Source organism: Somniosus microcephalus, chromosome 21 (genome assembly GCF_052327205.1).
Source record: "Somniosus microcephalus isolate GS21.2 chromosome 21, FLI_Smic_1.0, whole genome shotgun sequence".
NCBI lineage: Eukaryota > Metazoa > Chordata > Chondrichthyes > Squaliformes > Somniosidae > Somniosus > Somniosus microcephalus.
The window spans coordinates 34,407,034-34,428,377 of record NC_141007.1 but is presented as its reverse complement, the minus strand read 5'-3'; the positions used below and the strand labels follow the sequence as shown (position 1 = coordinate 34,428,377).

General features: G+C 43.2%; 1 protein-coding gene across 1 annotated transcript in view; it reads right to left on the bottom strand.

Moving 5' to 3' along the window:
• Positions 1-2,402: 2,402 nt before the first annotated feature.
• The window catches only part of LOC147102693 (leucine-rich repeat and fibronectin type III domain-containing protein 1-like protein), a 59,783-nt gene continuing 40,841 nt past the window's right edge, over positions 2,403-21,344 (bottom strand). The window contains exons 3-4 of the mRNA XM_085963411.1: positions 8,554-8,660; positions 2,403-4,539 (exon numbers count right to left, since the gene is read on the bottom strand). Of these exons, the coding sequence (XP_085819537.1) occupies positions 3,180-4,539; positions 8,554-8,660 (1,467 nt within the window). The 3' untranslated portion in view covers positions 2,403-3,179. The remainder of the gene's footprint in view (positions 4,540-8,553; positions 8,661-21,344) is intronic.

Below are 21,344 nucleotides of genomic sequence, written 5' to 3'. Positions count from 1 at the left end.
CGTAGCACCAGCCGCGCCCTGTGTGCTCCACCCTCTCTCTCTCCTCTTCCCGACAACGCTGCTTGGCCCCGTTGCAAGCCACCCGCTCGAGTTCGCGACCGCCGCAGCCCAGGAAGGATCAGTGTACTACCTGCCACCAGCCCGATTAGCTGAAGCACCGTCGACAGGAACCAGGCCCCGCTTTCGAGAGCTTCTCCAGCAATCTTCAACTCCGCAACACAGGGGTGGATGCCCACGGTCGACGCCCATTTCTACTGCTTCTTTCTTCCTTCTGGCCTCGACCTCTGCTCACTTCGCTGCAGGAATGGATCCCAGGAGGTGGTTTTTCTGATGTTCTTTTTCTCCAATTGCCCATGATAATCCAGATCCTCTCTCTTCTCATTGTCAGCAGAGGACAGTCCTCCAAAAATAAAATAAACTGTAGAACCTGTTTTATTGTGCGTTAGGGTCAGAAGAGAGGGTGCTTTCAAACCAGGATGTAGATCAGTAGATAATGGAAAATCAAAAAAATGTGCATATGAGAGAGACAGAGAATAATGAATGGTGCAATTCATTACTATCCACGTGATGATGGTACATTGTTTGCGCCCTTTTAAATGAACATCCCAAGTACACTATGTACACAGGAAAGGCTCACATTTTACACACTGGAAGTGTAATTAATTGGATGTCATAACCATTATTCATCACTTCCACAGGCAGTATGATGTTCAAAAAGAGAAGAAAAACAAGTGTCAAATTTCTTTAGAGTGCCATAAAGAAAGCAACAGGGAGGAGGTTATTGAAAATGGGGCTGATTTTGTCTTCATTGTCTGGGCAGTGATCTGGTGGAGCAGCTTGCCCAGCTGCCCTTTATTGAACCCACCTGATTTTCATTCCACAATGGATCCGCCAGATTACCACCCAGATAGTGGCTTACAGGCCTTGACAGGGTAGATGCAGGGAGGATGTTCCCCTGGCTGGGGAGTCTAGAACCAGGGGCCACCATCGCAGAATAAGGGGTCGGCCATTTAGGGCTGAGATGAGGAGAAATTTCTTCACTCAGAAGGTGGTGAATCTTTGGAATTCTCTACCCCAGAGGACTGTGGAGGCTCAGTCGTTGAGTATATTCAAGACAGAGATCGATAGATTTTTGGATATTAAGGGAATCAAGGGATATGGGGATAGTTCAGGAAAGTGGAGATGAGGTAGAAGATCTGCCATGATCTTATTGAATGGCGGAGCAGGCTCAAGGGGCCGAATGGCCGACTCCTGCTCCTATTTCTTATGTTCTTATAGTGACAATGAAAATCTACCCCAATGTGCTTGCCTGCAGTGTTTATACTATCTTCAAAATGAATTCAGGAATACCGTAGGATTCTATGAGATGTTCCCTTTTATTGCTGAGATACAGAATAACAAAATACACATTAAAAGGCACTGAAAATTCCACTAAAACACAGCGCATCCACTTTATAAATGTATTTCATCAGGTGCATTCTACCATCATATGGCAAACCCTGTGCATCAAGCCCATTACAAGTATAAAGTTGTAAACTCACAGTTTAAATTAACAAGGACAATGATCACAATGTGCTAGTTCAAGCATAAGCAAGAGATAATAATTTAGTCCCCAGTGCTGGCTGCTGTGAGAATTAACCTATCCGTACAATATACCATAAAACATACAATCATCTTAAATATATTTTTTAAAATAGCATTGAAATTGAAATTTGATTAAGCATTTCCATTACATAATAAATTTATTAGCAATCTACAAAAAAAGTTTGCATAGATGAAGATCTTTCATGACATTATTGTAAATAGAATAATTGTAACTTTTAAAAGCATATACATATATCTGTGCCATATCCATTATTATGCATTTGACTATGCTTTAACATGATATATTTCTCAAAGAAACCTAATGCATCTTTAGATCAAAGATATTATTATCCCAAAATATTAGCATTTTGCTACTATTTTTGAGGCAAACTTATTGGGGAAATTTTAACCCACCCACGATTGGCAGGGGTTAAAATTTCAAAAATCTGAAACCTGACCCAATCCATCTCGAATGCACCCACATCTGGTTTTAATGGAGACAGATTGGGGGCGGGCGACTAACCTGCTCTTGAAAGGCAGGTCAATTATTTAAATATGTTGAGGCTGCGTGCCTTAAATTTTAACAGACTTCTAGATTTAACGCCTGCAGGCCGGGTTTCTGAGGGCTCAGGAAACCCAGCAGATAAAAGCCTTTCCAGCACCGCTTGTGGGGCAGGAGGAGCTGGAGTGCGTCGCCCCCCACCCCCCAACCACCGGCTCCTCAAGCAAACCTGCCACCCTCCATGCGATCAGTTGGCCACAACCCCGCGATCCGAAGCCCCCTCCCCCCACAATCTCCACTCCCCCCCCCACGATCTCCCCCTGACCTGCGATCTCTTCAATCATCACACCCCCGCCATGACCTCCTCCTCCCTCCCTCCTCTCTGCTGCCTCTCAATCTTGCAGGTTGCCGGTCGGGAAATGGAGAAACATAATTCAAATGAGTTCGTGCCTCCGTGTTACCCACATTTCTGGGTTTCCCCAGCAGCTCCGACCACCCCCCAGCACCCCTGTGCTTCCGTCCCATAAATATCGGGGCCATTATATTTGTAATATAAACTGCAAAGTTCCAACTCATTCTAAGCTTATAAACTGAAGAGAAATGTTCTAATTCACCTTGCTTTCAGGCTTCATTAAGAATGTTGCCTTATTTCTGAATCTTTTTCAGTATTTCTGGACCTAAAATATAAATGAATAAAATTCTTCTACCCCTCAGATGGTGTCCAAGATCAAAGAGAAGTAGGCAAATCAAATTCTCTCCCCCCAAAGGATTTAAAATTTGAAGAATGAAGAAAATGGTCCTAAAAGAGTCCTGAAAACTGTGGTGCTATGTTACTTTGTCGCATTCTGCATGTGGTATATTTAATCTTATTCTCTATAATTACACTCCTGCAAAAATAAGGAACCTTATTCTGCATTGTATTTTCAGAAAATATGCTCCTGATAATATTCGTCAAATACAAAATTCTAAAAATATGCTTTGAATTGACAAAATATGTCAAAATAGTTGCAAAATGCTTTTAACACACTAATGAATATCGTAAGACTAGACCTTTCATTCAGAGCCATTTTCCCATTTACATTCAAATAACTTTTCATGCTTTGAAAGACCCATACTTTTTCTCAAAAGTATGCTGGAATTGGATTTGCCAGTGGTCAAGGCCTGTAGTTTGGCTCAGATCAGGTTCATCTTCTAATTCTGATAACGGTCGAGGGTTTTCAGGTAGGGTGAGAATGCAGGGAGCATCAACAAACTTGTTAAACCGAGTTTCCCTGTCAGGGTTGTACCTGCAGCACTCGATGGCCTTCTTCATCAAACAGAAGAATACAGTGGTCGCCACGGTGACGACAACTGTAATGATTGTCCAGATCATAATCGCCTCCAATCTATTTTCTTCGGGTTGCTGGTAAATAAAAGTGCTTGTGACAGGCCTAGAAACCACTTTTACCTGGTACAGGCCGACTGCTGAACCCTCAGAGTTTGATGCCAAGCAAGCATAGGCCCCAGAAAAATGTATCTGTGCTGATGTTACATTCAACAAGCCATTCTTCTTCTCCATAAAAGAGGAGACTGTTGAATTCAACGCCTGCACATCATTGGGAAGAAACCATCTCACATTTGGCTTGGGGAATCCATGTGTATCACAGGACACAGACAAAGAAGAGGATTCTGTTATGTAGATTTCTTTGTAGACTGGTGAAAAGTGTGGTGCATCGCATGGAGGAGTGCGGTAATTCCAATTGCAAGTCCAATTATTGACTGCAGTAGCCTGGCTGAACCATTCGTTCTCTTTATACATGGTTCCTCTGTACTGACACTCACACGTCAGGTTGTTTCCAAGAAGATTCAACTGAAAACCTGTCTTGTTGTGAAACGCAACACCGAACCAAAAAGGCGTCACAGTTATGAGCCTGTTGTTGGCCATGTTTAATTTCTTAAGTTTAGTTAAACTTGCAAATGCCTTGTCCTCAATAAAGTTGATTTGGTTTCCTGAAAGGTCAATCTCTTCAAGATTCTCACTATCTGCAAATATTTGTTGGTCGACCATGTACAGCCTATTGTTTTTAAGAGACAAAGTCTTTGCCCGCAGACCAGCAAAGGCATTTTGATGTATTACTGCATTACTCAGGCTGACATTCTCCAAAATAAACGTCTCAAGACAAGTGAGAGGACTGAATGCATAAGCGCCAATATGTGCAATAGTCATTTGCTGAATTCCGAGGTATCTGACAAACAGGAAATTCTTGAAAGTTGAAACATCTATAATGAAGGTATCACCCAGGGTCAGCTTTCTAGTGCTTTCGTCGCCAGTGACTGTTTGAGGAAGAGAAATGCCCTCATCTTCAAAGCATGTAATCGTGAAATCAGTGCAATTGCAGCTTGATGGACACATCCAAACTGTCGAGCACTGGATTATGAGCAGCACAAAAATGCAAAGGGATGTTTCCATGTTCCTACAGAGAAACAAAAGTGATATTAATTTTGTTAATGCTAGAAACCATTAATTGTTGGATTTTGCAGTGGATGACGGTGAGGTTTGCTGCCAATGCTGTTAGAATGCATTTTCTTTGAATATTTAAATAGCCCTCTATTTTATGTCCTACAAGACAACCAGAAGACAGGCAGGTGTCAGGGCGTCTAACCCAAATAAAATCGGTAACAAGAGGTGGTTCTGGTGATGGAGCAGATGCAAATAAATTGTTCGACTCCAACCCAGCTGGCATCATAATCCAGTGAGGAAAGCACTCTAGCCACGTTCAACTTGAAACACGGCTTTTAAACAAACAGTAGTCCCCCCAAACGTTGTGCCTTTGTGACTGTGACCATGTGTCATATCCCCTCTATTTCTTCTTGGCCTCTCTTCAGTGTTTGATATGGTGGATCGCACCATTCACCTGCACTTCCTCTCCTCCATTATCGAGCTCTATCAGACTGTCTTCCCCACCTATCCAAATACAATCAGTGCATCTCCAGCAACGCTTCTCTTCCTGCCCAACAATATCACCTCCAGAGTCACCCAAGGCTTTATTCTTGTCCCCCCTCCCTTCCTCATTTACATGCAGCCCCTTTGCAACATTATCTGCAGGCACAAGGTCAGCATCCGCATGTGTTCTGTTGACATCCATTTCTACCATTCTGGTACCTCTCTCGATCTCTCTGTGCTGTCAGACTGCATGTTCCACATCAAGTCATAGATGAACCACGACTTCCTCCAACTGAACAGGGAGCTTTAAGCTATCATTTTTTGCCAACACTATAAACTCTGCTCTTTTGCCACTGATTCCATTCCCCTCCCCATTCATTCACATCAGTGGTGGGTAAAGTTTTAGAAACAATAATCAAGGAAAAAGTTAACGGGCACTTGGAGAGGTTTAAGCTAATTAAGGAGAGCCAACACGGATTTGTAAAAGGCAGATCATGTTTGACTAATCTAATTGTATTTTTTGATGAAGTAACAGGGAGGATCGATGAAGGGAATGCAGTGGATGTTGACTACATGGATTTTAGGAAGGCGTTTGACAAAATACCACATAGAAGGCTGGTTAACAAGATTAAGGCTCATGGAATAGGTGGGTCTGTGCAGTTTGGATAAGGAATTGACTTAAGGACAGAAAAAGGCGAGTTGTGGTAAATGGCTGTTTTTCAGACTGGAGGATGGTAGACAGTGGTGTTCCCCAAGGGTCAGTGCTGGGGCCACTGCTTTTTTTGATATAGAATATGACCTGGATATTGGAATACAAAGTAGAATTTCTAAGTTTGCCGATGACACCAAACTTGGGGGTGGGGCAAACAGTGAGGATGATACCAATCGACTGCAACAGGACATAGAAAGGCCAGCAGAATGGGCAGATAAGGCAGATGGAATTTAATACAGAGAAGTGTGAGGTGATGCATTTTGGCAGAAGGAACAGGGAGAGGCAATATACACTTAATGGCACAGTTTTAGAGTGTGCAGAGACAGAGAGACCTGGGAGTTAATGTGCATAGATCCCTGAAGGTGGCAGGAATTATTGAGAGAGTGGTTAGCAAAGCATATGGAATCTTGGGTTTCATAAATAGAAGTATTGAGTACAAAAGTAGAGAAGTTATGCTGAACCTTTATAAAGCGCTGGTTAGGCCACAACTTGAGTATTGCGTCCAGTTCTGGTCACTACACTTTAGGAAGGATGTGAAGGCCCTTGAGAGGGTGCAGAGGAGATTTACCAGAATGGTTCCGGGGATGGGGGATCTTAGCTACAAGGACAGGTTGGAGAAGCTGGATTTGTTTTCATTAGAGCAAAGGAGGTTGAGGGGTGATTTGATAGAGGTGTACAAAATTATGATGGGTTTGGATAGGCTAGACAGGGAAAGGCTGTTCCCACTAGTTGATGATACAAGGACTAGGGGACACAGATTTAAGGTTTTGGGCAAGAGATACAGGGGGTACATGAGGAAAACCTTTTTTACGCAATGAGTGGTGAGGACCTGGAACTCGCTGCTGACAGAATTGGTGGAAGCGGAGACACTCAATGTTTTCAAGGGGAGACTAGATAGGCACTTGAGGGAAATAAACTTGCAGGGCTACAGGGTTAGAGTGGGGGAATGGGACTGACTGAATTGCTCTGCAGAGAGCCAGCATGGACGTGATGGGCTGAATGGCCTCCTTCTGTGCCATTATGACTCTATGGGGTCGATTTTCATTGACCCGTGGAGTCGGGATTGGAGGCGTGCGGGGAGTTAAAGTTCCGAATTTGGGGGTCCCGATACCATCCCGCCCCCAACCCGCACTGGGACCCGCCTACCCGAGGAGGGAAGGGATTTGTGCCAATTAACTGCCTGTTAACAGGTAGTTTTTAAGCCTAATCCCTATTTTAAAGCTTGAAGCGTGGGATTCCCGACGGCTCCAAACCACGCCAAGTTATAGGAGTCGGGCCGTCGGGTTGAAGGACTTGGAGGGGTCGAGATGTCAGTGTTCAGGTGAGTGATGGGTGCATGAGTGCAAAGGTAAGTGTGTTTGGTGTGTCTAAAGTGTGTAAAGAAGTTTAAATTACCTGTACTTACCTTTACAGCCTTCCTTCCTCAAGGTTTTGGGAGTCCATCATCTCACCGGCACAGAAAGCAGAATGGCTGCGATCTGTCAAAAGTGACAGCCTGCAGCTTTCTGTGCCGGTGAGATTTCTAACTGAATCTGTGTAGAAGGACTCAGGTTAGAAGTAAGACTGCCAGTGTTTGACAGCTTCAAACAGCTGTGAAACACTGATATTTCATCTGTCAAAACGTCTTGACAGATGAAATTTCAGTCTGTGACATCACCTGTTGCCGGGTGGCCCTCAATTGGCCTGCTGAGCCCGCTGGGCTGGCCTCCTTCCCAACTTCTGAATGAAAATCACCCCCTATGACTCTATGACACTCCAACTACATGAGACCATTCGATACCTTGGCTTCCTGTTTGAGAAAGAACCGAGTTTTAAACCGTACATCCTACCATTCATCACCTGCACAACACTGTCTGCCACCCCCTTAACTCAGTCCCTCCACCACTGAAACCCTTAAATATGCTTTAGTTACCTCTAGCCTCACACACTTTAGCACCTTTCTTTCTGGCTTCCCATCCTCCACAAACTCTGATTTGTCCAAAATGCAGTCATCCGTATCCTGTCCTGCACTAAGTCCACTTGCCCATCACCCACATCCTCTCTGACATACACTGGATTCCGATCCTCCATTGTATAAAATTTAAACTCCTTGTCCTTATCCACGAATCCCTCCACACCCTTGCTGCACCCTATTCTCTGCAATCGCATCCTGCCTTTCATCCCCTCCTCCACATCCATGAGTCCTTCGGCACTGGTCTTTTGTGCATTTGCTCCATCATAGGTAACAGCGCATTTAGGCACCCTGGCCACACTCTTTGGAATTCCCTCTGTAAACCCTTCAATTTCCCGCTCTCTTTCTTTAAATGCATCCCAAAAGCTATCTTTTTGACTGAGCTTTCAGACACTCCCTCAATGGCTTGGCATCTGTTTCCCTGTCTATTTACGTACCTTGGGAATTTAATTATCAAAGAAAAGACCTGAACTCTGGTACTCACCCATAAAGAGGGTTAATTTAAACCATACTGTGTCCAACGGCAAGAATACCAAAACCATAGAGAGGCTAATTTACCTTTCAGTCACAGTATTTTAATGGGCACATACACCACTATGCCCTATTAAAGCACTCCAGTATCTTTAGAAAAAAGTAAGTTAGACTTTCCCATTATTAAATAATTACATAGCTAGTTCTCATGCATTTCAAAGCAACAGTGCACAGTAATTCAGGAAGCTGAAGCAATGACATTGTAATTGGTGCACAACAGAAAATAACATTACATCCATCTCCTTATAGCATTTTCCTGCTAAGTGGCCTGGCAGTTATCGTGACCACTGGCTTCAACCAATGTAATTCTCCAATCAGGTTGTGTACAGAATCAACCAGATTTGACGTACCCTCCTGATTTGTTCTCCCTCAAGGAAGTGTCTAACCTCCACCTGGCCAAGATCAGGTTGTGGGAAGTCATGGCAATGGCAGGTTTGATTGAGTGAGCTGTTCCGCCCTATCATTAGATAAATATGGGATAGTATCAACATAAAGGGTGATTTCATTCTGTATTAATTGGGCATGTTATCTGTCATAAATCCAGGACCAACTATCAAAGGAAGATCAAACTATGGCAATCATTAACAAATAGAATACATGCATGTCAATGGAACAGAGCAATACTTTTGGTTGTTTGATCATCTCTTTGGTAAGGCTCAACAAACTGTTCCAATAAGCTCAATAAACCAATCGTATCTTTTCTTGGGTGGTTAATTAGCATACCAGAGGGGGTAGTCCAAAGATAGCTATTTTGCACTACCTAATGACTCTGTAAACGATGCACCTAAATCTCACGAATAATTCCAGGTAATTATACAGTCCAAGGCCACATGAGCACAACTAAAGTAACCTTGGCCACCCAGAATCAAGTTAGAAAACATAAAATGAAAGCAGCTTAAAAAAATATTTCAAGACTAAAATACTTTGCAACCTTGCAGGCATCTTGTACATCTATTCCGGTCCTACAATGCAAACTTTTTATCCTGCTACTCCATGGCATAGTATGTGTCACCAGGTCTAATTTATTGCAATTAATTAATATGAAGTAGATTATAGTTGGTATTTTCCCTGTTTCTTCAACAGATCTTTATTAGCTATATGAAAACCTATTGGATACTGTGGGGTAGAATTTCTGTGGGGTTTCTCCTGATTGTCTGCTGTAACTTTAATGGAATATCCATGGAAACCCCGGAGAAATGGCATAAGCGTCATTTACGCAGTTTTTCCGGGACTTCTACGGATCGTCCAACAAAGTTATGGCGGCCGATCGGGAGGACCTCCACAGAAATTTGACCCCTCAAGAACAAGGGGACATTTAAAATTAGAGCCAAGCCATTCAGCAGCAAAATCAGGATGCACTTTTTCACTCAAAGAGTAGTTGAAATCTCTCGCAAACGTCTGTGGGTACTGGGACAATTGGAACTTTCAAAACTGAGATAAATAGATTTTTGTCAGGTTAGGGTATCAAGGGATATGGAGCAAAGGCGTCTAAATGGCATTGAGGTAGAGATCACTCTTGATCTAATTGAATGGTGGAGCAGGCTCGAGGGGCTGAATGGCCTACTCATGTTCCTAATGTTCTGTGTTCTTAACAAGTACATTACACTTCTTTTAGCACACTCGTACACAAAAATGTAGATATCCTGCTAAACAATAGCAGTTGTTCATGTAAATAATAAACTGCAAAATTCAACTCTTTTCTATTGTTTCATCCTGGCTGCATAACTCATTTTCCAGGATATGTTACTTTCCATCCTGCCTACCATCCATTTGTTTCTTCCCTCATGTCTTTGTTGGCTGTAAACCTCCTGTGATTGGCGAGAGGAGGTGGGGGACCTGCTTCTAAAGCCGTTTTGAAGCTGACAATGGCTGTTTGCTGATCGGCTTCCCTTAGGTTTTCCCTCCCTCCATTAGGAGCTAGCAGATCTCTGCTCTCTTCCTGTCTATAACAGCCCCGTTGCGATTGGGAGCTGAGTGGCATGGGCAAACTCAAGATTTATTTCTTGGAGTCAACTACACTTATTTACAAACATTGACGTTCCAAGTCATGGATGCCAACCAGCCACCTACACATTGGACTCACTAAACCACAGACTTCCATGACAGTAAACTTCCTCTGAAAAACACTTCTTGTTTATGAAAAGAAAATGAGGTAAATGAATTCACCAAATATTTGGTACAAACAAATTTGTGATAGGATTCAGCAGTAAGCTGAGTGAATATTTTCAGTGAATTTTCATGTGCATCCTGTACTTGTTTATGACACTGGAGTGGTGTATGTGTGGCACTTAGTTATCAGTAGTACATTTACACGTCTTGCAATTTTATTACACCTTGCTTAATTTCACATTCTGCACATGGATAAAAATAATATTAATGCCAGGCAAGATAGGACAATGTCCTTCAAAATCTTCTAGTTGCTGTTTTTTTGACTGGCTTTTCTGTGCACACCAGTCACTGTGAAACACATTAACAGGAAAGGAGATGGCAATGCCAGCATATTCATAGCTGAAATACAACTGCAAAACTCAGCCAGCCTTTCAGAAGACATTGATTTTGGCAGCAATGCAATATTTTTCATAAATTGGCTCGAAAGCCATGGTGCAATTAACCTAATTGCAAAGGTCTATTGGTTTTTGTTTTCTCTTACTTCCATGTTCATGGAGATGGAACAGTTTTTGCAACGCTACATTTAGCAGGAATGGCCACGCACATATACCTGCCCACGCAAATGTGAAACAAATAAAATAATTATTTATCAGTGTGGAAATTATGAAAGAATGTTCCTTTCATTTTCAGTCATCAGAAGTGCATCAGAAACAGTATTGCCCTGTTCCCTCTTAGCATAAATTAGTATTTTTTGGAAAAGTATTATTGTACTTCCCAAAAAACGTAAAAATTGGGTGAACATTTAACAATCTTTTTTTGCTATGCACAGTACGGCTGGGTGGTTACCACTTTAAAAACATCCATCAAGTAGGTGAAACTGCTGGGGTGTTATATTAAGACATCGCATTTCCCAGCCCTCGCACCAGGTTCAATTATTACATAGAATTACATAGAATGTACAGCACAGAAGCAGGCCATTTGGCCCAACAGGGCTATGCTGGTGTTTATGCTCCATAAGAGCCTCCTCTTACCTCTCTTAATCTGTCCTATCAGCATAACCTTCTATTCCTCTCTCCATCATGTGTTTATCTAGCTTCCTCTTAAATGCATCGATGCGATTCAACTCCTCCTTGTGGTAGCGAATTCCACATTCTCACCACTCTCTGGGTAAAGAGGTTTCTCCTGGATTCCCTATTGGTTTTATTAGTGACTATCTTATAGTTATGGCCCCTAGTTATGGTCTCTCCCACAAGTGAAAGCAGCTTCTCTACACCAACGCTAACAAACCCTTTCATAATCTTAAAGACCTCAATCAGGTCACCCCTCAGCCTTCCCTTTTCTAGCGGTAAGAGCCTCAGCCTGTTCAATCTTTCCCAATAGGTATAACTTCTCAGTTCTGGTATCATCCTTGTAAATCTTTTTTGCACCCTCTCCAGTGCCTCCATATTCTTTTTATAATATGGCGACCAGAACTGTGCACAGTACTCCAAGTGTGGTCTAACCAAGGTTCTACACAAATTTAACACAACTTCTCAATTCTATCCCTCTTGAAATGAAGCCCTAGAAAAATGGCGGACACTGTAGGTTAGGTCACCCGAAAGGGGAGGGGCTGTGGGACACAGAGTGGTTTTTAATTCCAATGTAAAAATAAATTGCAAAACAGTACTGTAAATAAAGTGTTCAATGGAAAATTTAGGAGGCCCAGCAGAAAAAGTCAAGAGTAACAGAGAAAAATAAATTCTACCACCACCAGAATGTAAAGAGCTGTTGAATTAGTAACAGGGTATTCGGGGAAGTCAGAGTTTTCCAGCTAAGTAGAATATTACAATATAGACAAGGCATAACTATCGCCTTTATCAAGCAGTCACTTCAATTTGAGCTTCACAGCAACACATCACATCAGTTTAGCTGAGTTTAAGTCATGTCTGGCAGTGTGAAGCTTTAACAGGAAGCTTGATCAGATCAGTAACATTCACAGATAACATTAATCTAGATTGATGTCCTTGACCTTCTTAGATTCCAAATGTTTAAGTGATGCGCTGTTGAAAAGTGCCAAACTTCTGCAAACTTGACCAAGTAGGGTGAAAAAAGCAGCAGTTATTAGGCCCGTCACCAAGTTTTCCTGCAGTTTCTTCCATTGTATGTGGCATTTTATATTTGTATAATTTCACGTTTACATCTTGAATTTGGCCAACAAATGCATTTTTACCATTTTAGGATCTGTGAGCAGCTATCCTGCTCTAAATAGGTGTCCCTATGACTCAGCTTAGAGGAACTGAGCCTTTACTAAAGAGCAGGAATGAGAACTACTGCCACTTATTTGCATAGCTGAACTTCAGGCTTTCCAAAGCTGAACACAAAGAGGGTAATTTTGACTTTAGACGACAGTGTAAAAGTGTGATATTGGCCCGGTTACCCATTGAACACCTCTCCTGATTTGTGCTTCCTTTGAAGTCAATAGAAATTAAAATCGGGAGAAGTGTTTTAACGGGTGGCCGAGCTGGTATCGCCCATTTCACACTATCGCCCAAAGTCAAAATTACCCCCCAAAGTCTGAATTTATCTAAATGCACACTTCAGGTAGCCCAATCTTATATATTGGTGATGGTCTTATTAACTAGCAGTTTTTTTTCTCTCTATTTGTGAAGTAAGAGATTAAAATTGAGCGTAACAGGGCACGTTTAGTCGAACGCAATTGCGGCAACAGAATGTTTAAAATAAAATGTACTAATTATTCGTATGTTTAATTGCAGAAATGACCATACCAGTTTAGAGAGATGAAACTTACAAAAAGAGACACTGACATAACCCTTTTCTGGAAAACGAAACTTAGTAGTGGCCAGGAGAGGAATGACTTGTTTCTCAGAAATCACATGCCCTGGATGACTCATTTCCAAGAAATCAGAGGGTCTACAGGCCCCTTCAGTGAAAAGTGAAACTTATCCTATAGGCTATTTTGTATAAGTTAGACACACCTAGTTAGTGATTAATGTATAGACTTTTAAATCGATTGGACCTCTGGAGTAGGAGGTCTTGGAAAATGTGCATAACTGTGTGAATCTCAAGAGGTTCGGTGGAGTTGGAGCCTTGTGTGGGGACGCAAGAGCATTATCTCCCCAGGCCTGAATAAACCGTTTTGACTTCAATTATTGAGTCTGTCTTTCTTACAACAAGCCGGTGTCGTTGACCTTGTATATCACTTGGTCCGCACTTTGGGGGCTTACATTAATTTGGACAAGTTAAATCCTCCAGAGTTTTCCACTCTCTAATAACAATAACAATTACACCAACAACATAGACAAACGTCCCAAGGCAAATCACAGAGGTGTAATCAAAAAATGGAGACTGAACCAAGGAGATATTCGGAGGAGTGACCAACATCTTGGTCAAAGTGGTGGGCCATAAGGAGGAGCGGGAGGTAGAGAGGTGGAGGGGTTTCGGGAGGCGATTCTAGAGTATGGGGTAAATAGCTGAAGGCATGGCCGCTAATGGTGGGGTAGAGGTTGTGGGGGGAGGCAAAGGAAGCCAGAGGTGGAGGAACAGAAAGTCCGGGGAGAGAGGTTCGTAGGCCAGGAGGAAGTTACAGAGAGTGGGACAAGGCCGTGAATGGAATTCAATATGAGGATGAGAATTTTAAATTGGAGGCACTGGGGGACCGGGAGCTAGTGTAGGCCAGTGAAGACAGGACTGATGGGTGAGCAGCACATGACTCAAGATAGGGTACGGGCACCAGAGTTTCAGATGAGATAAATTTTACAAAGCATGAGAGAGATTATGTGGTGAGCATAGCAACAGTTGAGTCTGGATGTGACAAATGCATGAATGAGGGTTTCAGCAGCAGATGGGCTGATGCAAAGGGGAGATGAGTAATATTACAGAGGTAGCAGTAGATGGTCCTTGTGATGGAGAGGATATGGAGCTGGAAGCTCATCTCAGGGCCAAATGGGACTCTGAGGTTGTGAACATTCTGCTGCAGCCTGAGACAGTGGCCAGTGAGGGGATTGGATTTGGTGATAATGGTGCGGAGGTTATGGCAGGGACTGGAGACTATGCTTTGGTTTACTTAATCTTTAGCTTGAGAAAATTGTAACTGATCTAAAATTGGATTGTGTACAAGCAGTCTGACTACACAAAAGCAGCGGGAGGGTTGGGACAAGTGGTGGAGAGGAAGAGCTAGGCGTCACCAGCATACATGTAGAAGCTGCCCCGATGGCCCTGATATTTAATGGGGCGGGGTTTCGGAGTGGGTGGGGAAGGAGTTATGGTTGGGAAACCCGGAACGCCGTGGAGTTTTAACTTCATGGCGAGCATGTTTTTTAAAAAAAAACAATTCCCCGCCCGGAAGCCAGCCTGATTGACAGGCTTGGCTGTCTGTCAGACAGGGAAGCCTCCTGACAAGGCTGCAGCCAAGGATCAGGTAAGTTTCATGGTTGTTGGGAGTAGAGATCGCTGGGGGGTTGGGTGAAGCGTGGTTTGGGGGGGGGGTTGGCGTGATCGTGGTGGGAATCGGAGTTCAGGGGTAGATGGGGGGGTGTTGGGGGAGAGTCAGAGATCGCGGGGGGTTGGTGGTTGGGGGGGGGGGAAGGGTCGGTGGTTGTGTGGGGGGGCGCGTTTGCCAGGGGGTGGGGGGAAGGGTCGGTGGTTGTGTGGAGGGGCACGTTTGCCGGGGGGGGGGGGAGGGATTGCGACGCTCATGGTGGGGGGGGAGGTCGCTGATCGTGGGGGTCGGTTCCGGGGGCGGGGAGGGGGGGATGATTGTGGAGGTTTTACAGGTTTGCTTGTTGAGTCTGGAGGAAACACTCCTGCTCCTCCTGGCCTACAAGCAGTGCTGTAAAGGCCCTTACCTCGTGGATCAAGCCGTTCTCGTTTCTTTTTACCTGCCCGGTTTCCTGAAGCCTGGGAGACGCGGCCGACTGTGGGTAAAAATAGAAATACCGTTAAAATGAAGGCACGCTGCCCCCTTAAAAGGTTTCAATGATTGACCTGCCTCCTGAGAGCTGATTGGCTGCCCACCCTCCGTCCGACCTTCGTTAAAGCTGGAAGGGGGTGGGTTCGAGGTGGGATGGGTTCAGATTTTTAACTTTTTATCCTCCCAACTGACCCAAACCCACCCATTTTGGGGGGTTAAAATTACCCCCTATGTCTACAGAGGACATCGCCAAGGGGTAGCATGTAGCTGAGGATGAGAAATGGGCCAAGGATAGATCCTTGGGAACCCGTAGAGGTAACTGTCCAGGATAAAGTATAGAAATCATTGCTGGAGATGCTCTGGCTGTGATTGGATCGGTAACAGTGGAACCAAACAAGGGCAGTCCCACTAAGGTGGCCAATGAAAGAATGGCAGTGAAGGAGGATGGTATGGTCAGCCATGTCAAAGGCTCCATACAGGTAGAGGGCAGATGGGGAAGGATAATGGACATGATAACAGTCACAGAAATATCATTTGTGATTTCAGTTAAGGCCGTTTTGGTGCAGAAACATGATTGGAGAGAACATGGTGAAAGGTCATCGACCTGAAACGTTAACTCTGTTTCTCTCTCCACAGATGCTGGCTGACCTGCTGAGCAATTGCAGCATTTTCTGTTTTTTTTTCAAACAGGAAGTTGTGGGAAAGATGGACACAGATTTGGGAGGCTACAACATGTTCAAGGGCTGAAGAGAGGAAATGGACGTTGAAGATGAGGTGGTAGTTTGCAGGACAGAGAGGTTCAGTGTGGTTTTTTTTAAAGGACAGGGGGCTGATGACGGCGATCTTGAAACGAATGGTAACAGTACCCGAGGAGAGGAAACCATTTAAAATGACATCCAGCATGGGAGCCAGGAAAGGAAGTTGAGTGGGCAGCAGTTTATTGGGAATGGGGTCAAGGGAGCAGAAGGAAGGTCACATGGATGAGATCAACTTGGAGTGGGCATGGGGACAGATGGGAGAGAAGCAAGAGAGAGAGAGACGTATTGATGGCTAAGGCAGGGAGAGCCTGAGGGGAGGTTTGACTTATTGAGCAAGAAAAAGGAGGAAGCAGCAGCAAAGGCAACTAAACAATGATCTCAACCTTAGAGATGAAGAAGTCCATGAGCTCCTTGCACTTGTTGTTGGAGGTAAGGGAGAGGGGTTCAAGGAGACCGTTGGTAGTGAGGAAAAGAAGCTGGAGATTATATTTGCTCTCTAAGATCATCCTGGAGTAGTGGAAGTTTTTGGCAGAAGACAGTAAGGCACAAGAGTGCATTTCTGGTCTACCTGGATCTAATGATGGATGTCTAAGCCAGTTTTGTGCCAGATATGCTTCTCAGCACCGCTTTGACTTGAGGGAGTGAAACAGGAGCCATACCAGGAGGAATGACTGGCATGGGAGAAAGCAAATGTTTGCTGGGGATAAGGGCATCAAGGATGGAGGTGCCGGAATGGCTAAACAAATCGATGGCTGCAGATATACCATAGTACATGGAAGGCCCAATGCTAGGTAGTTGGGAGTTAAAAAGTATAGTTGTAAGTGACTTGGCTAAGAGCTTATTCCAGCGCTGCATGCAGAAGGAAGTGGGGTTGGGAGGAGGTATGGTGGTGAGGGATAAAAGGAAGTGGTCAAAGATGGCCTCATCAGTATTCAAGACTAGGGGAGTAGAGAGGCCATGGGAGATGGCAAAGCCGAGGAAATGACTCCCAATATGGATAGGAGAATTTATACGGAGGGAAAGTTTTAGGTAGGATAGGAGGGTAGTGAATTCACAGGAATGAGGGCAAGGGGAGCCAAGATGAAGATTGAAATCACTGAGATGAGGAGTCGGACAGTCCAGAGGCTATGGGAGGAAACAAAGCAGGATATTTTGGGGAGAAATTCAGGGTGGGGCTTGACGAGCGAAGCAAATGAGGATTTTCAAGAGTCCACATTACTTAAAATAAGGTCAAGGACAAGGACAACAATCAAGATTACCGTTACCTGTAAGTTTTGCTGAACTGGTCAAGTCTGATAATAAAGCTCCAGATTGACAAACATGACTCAAACTGAGCTAAACTGATGTAATGTGTTGCCACAGAACACAAATTGAAGTGAATATTTTGTTTAATAAAAGGGCCAAATATAACTTTATATTGTAACATTATACTAATCCAAGGACTCTAACAAGCTGTAGAAGAAATTTATTAATGCTCACCAGTTCTAATTATACTCATTTTATAGGTTAACAAAACGACTATTTCTTTTTTGAAGTCCAATTCTCTCGTCCCAAGCACTTAACTTTTCCGCATTAGAAACTGGTATGAGATGACACATTCAAGTGGGAAGACATGATTTCCCACGAGGCAGGTTCCAGATCTCAGCCAGATGGTAGAGGGAGACACTGATCAGAAACTATAGGAGCTCCCACAGAGAAGGATAGTGCTATAAAAAAAAGCTGGATAGTGACTTGGACTGCTTTTGTATTCCACCTACTGGGTGATAAGATGTGGCGTTGGCATGTAAATGGGAGCAACTCGATACTCTGCCATATTGGCCAGAGAAACAAACCCCACAAGTGATAAAGTAACTTCAAATAAATGAGAATATTCAAAATATAATTTTGTTTGATACAAATAATATATGACTACATTTCCAAAAGGAGTAGAGAATGAAAAATGGAAAATGCTTTCTTAAAAGGAAAGGAACCAGACTCAGTTTAAAGGAATTAATGTACTGAGGCATACTTCTGTGCATTAGAGAATTAAATGTAATTGGCCTCTCGCTATTACCGATCACATGGTGCAACTGGGACACATTCAGCATTTAATGGCTGGTGGCCTGGAACCAAAATATCTTTCATGGACTTTCCAGTACAGCTGCCGTAAACACCAATTAAAAATTAAATTAGAATGCTCAACCAAGTTCAGCAGCATTTCTAAAGATTTTGTTTACCTACATTAGTAACAACAGTTCAGTTTTCAAATGTACTGCACAACGGAGAACACAATTCAGTCAGTAATATGTCAGTTTTGTGACTTCTTATTCAACACGCATTATAAAATATTCACCCCACTGTGAGAAAATCACACAAGTAAAGCAAAATTTAAGTTGCACTCATTACTTCCTCTGACAGATGCATTCATTAACATATCTAATGATGAAGCATTGGTCCATATGATCTGTCTTCCACAGGAAAATGTAAAAAAAAGCCATGTCAAGAAACAGTCTCAGACATTATTCCCAGTGATGCTTCTTCAAGTCTAGGAAACTGAGCTTACTTATAAAGGAGAGATGAAGGTGTCTCTTGTGACAATGGTTTAAGGTCACATAGTGACTCGAGAGCTATAATTCCAGTCAAATAGATCCATGTTATTAGGGTGTCTCAACTTTATACCTAATCAACCATACAGGATGCAGAGTAATATCAGATTGGTGCAGCACAAAATGGTTATCTATAGTCGAGGTATTAGATCTTTGGGCATGAGACCAAATTAGGCTTGGCTGTGGTGCCTTTCATGGTCATTGTCTTACCCCACAGATGAAAAATCATAGAAAATTTAGGCACAGAGACAGGCCATTTGGCCCATCAAGTCTACACCAGTGGTTTTTTTCCCCCATATGTGCCCCCTAATCTAATCCCACTATCCTGCTCGCTTTCCCATCCCCTTCAAGTACCTAATTACTTTTTAAAATAATGTATGGACACTACTTCAACAATTGTTTGTGGCAGACAATTCTACAATCTAACCATAATTATTTCCTAACCTACCATTTACTTAATTTTGTGATTAGCTTAAATTGGTGCTTCCTCATTACCATCTTGCAGAATAGTGGAAGCTATCTGTTGCTTTCTTGAATGCATCCATTTTTTAATGCTTTCTTATTGAGATTAGCCTTCTCACCCTCAGGGATAAAAACACCTTTGCTAAAATAGCAGCCAACAAATTTTTACCTCACCGGGTTACATTTTGATCCAATCTGTGTCAGAATATAAAATCTAGTGACATTATGAACACTGGTACTCCAGTCTTTCAATATTTCTAAATTGTCTGCTAGTGCTGAATATTAAAGTAAGTATTGCCTTTCCTAGTATCAAGACGCAGTCCACCACTAGCTAAATGAGCGAACCTGATGGAAATTCCCTTCCTGTATTACATTGTAATTTTCAGTAACTAAAGTTCCATAAACATTCATGCCAACCATTTGTGTTTGACACACTAACCAGGCTTCTCTGTCCCCTCGCCCCCCAGTGCCACTTGATGCCTAATTCCTGCTGTAAGTGACTGAATCCTGCTGCACACTCTGGGTGGGTAGCTTTGGGAGATACAGAAGCCAAGAGCAGCACTGGGGAGGGGGGGTAGAGTGTCAGCATTAACTGAGGGGGGAAGAGGTTCTAGCTTGAAGGGGCTGAAGAAAATTACCAACTTTAATTGGAAGGAGAGATATGCCATGTTGAATTAAGGGAGAGAAGGAAAAGAGTTCCAACATGGAGAAAAGGAGAAGAAGAGGAACAAATTGACCCGGGGAGCATGGGAAGGAGTGTCATATTGAATAGAGAGGGAGAGAGAAAGAATAGTACCAGCATCAACTTGGTGGTGGTGGTTGGGGGTGGTGGACAACTGGAGGGAGAGAAGAACGCCAGCTTGAACTAGGGATGTGGGAAGAAAAATGCCACCTTGATCTGGGGTGGAGTGCTAAGTTGAGCTGTGGGAGGTAGAAGGAGATGAGTGGCAACATGAACAGGGAGGGTTGGCAGGGGGAGAGTGTGTCTGTACACTGAATGGCAGCCTGGAGCAGACAAATTGTCTATGAACCGTGGAAGGGCGTTGGAGTGGGGTACTTCTGTGAAGTTGGAAGTCTGCTTCTGTGAAGGGGCAGAAGAGTGCCGCGGTAAAGGGGAGTGAGACTGTTCAGATACCTTGTGGGGAACCTGGCTCTCTGGAAAAACTCAAATGCCATTTTATATTTCTCTTTAGGTTAACTTGTGAAGTATAAATTCAAGTAGCATTAACCAGAATGGACTACTTTAATACAAACCTTCAAGAATTTCACCTAGAAATTCACCACCAGTTAGCGTGGGTGGTGGAGCGTGTGGCAAGAGAACGTCAGCATTTAGAAGGAATGAGTACAACTCAATATTTCTTTCTTCCAGGCTTGACTGGATTTACCCTATGGTCAGGTCCTCCTATTTGCTATTAGGCAATTTCTTTTTCAAGAAAATTAATTAAAACTTCTGGTAAAATAGTATTTGCTAAGTCTGGGAAGAAGGAACTTTAAAGTATAAAGAAAAGTAATTAATTCCCAAATGGCAAATAGAGAGTAGTTTTCAATAAAACTGAGCAAATGCCCCTTCCCTTTGCGATAAAAGTAAATGCAATGCTAAAACAAAATCCACTGTCTTCAACACAAGTTGTAACCCTCTTCAGACTTTACTGTAATTGGTTCGTGCAAGCGCAGGAACGTGGGATACACCTTAAATCATTGTCCTGCTGCACTTTCAATGTAATTACTTGTTATCATATGGCAGAGGCTTATATTCAGCGCTATTTTCAGCTATCAGCTTTTTGGTAGTATATCAGCTATTTTAATTAATACAAAAGCAAAATACTGCGGATGTTGGAAATCTGAAATTTAAACAGAAAATGCTGGAAATACTCAGCAGGTCAGGCAGCATCTGTGGAGAGAGAAACAGAATTAACGTTTCAGGTCGATGCCCTTTCATCAGAACTGGAAAAAGTTGGAGATGTAACAGATTTTAAGCAAGTGTAGGGGCAGGGAAAGGGGGGAGGGGAGGAAAGAACAAAAGGGAAGGTCTGTGATAGGGTGGAAGGCAGGAGAGATTAAATGACAAAAGGGATGATGGTGCAAAGCAAAAGGAGATGGTAATGGGACAGGTAAAGAAACAAGAGATGAGCCTCGAAGAGGTGTGAATGGGAATGGCAGAATCATCAACAGCTGCCATGTGAAAAAATGTAGGCAGGGTTTATGGTCTGAAATTGTTGAACTCAGTGTTGAGTCCAGAAGGCTGTAAAGTGCCTAATCGAAAGATGAGGTGCTGTTCCTCAAGCTTACGTTGAGCTTAGTTGGAATAGAGTAAGAGG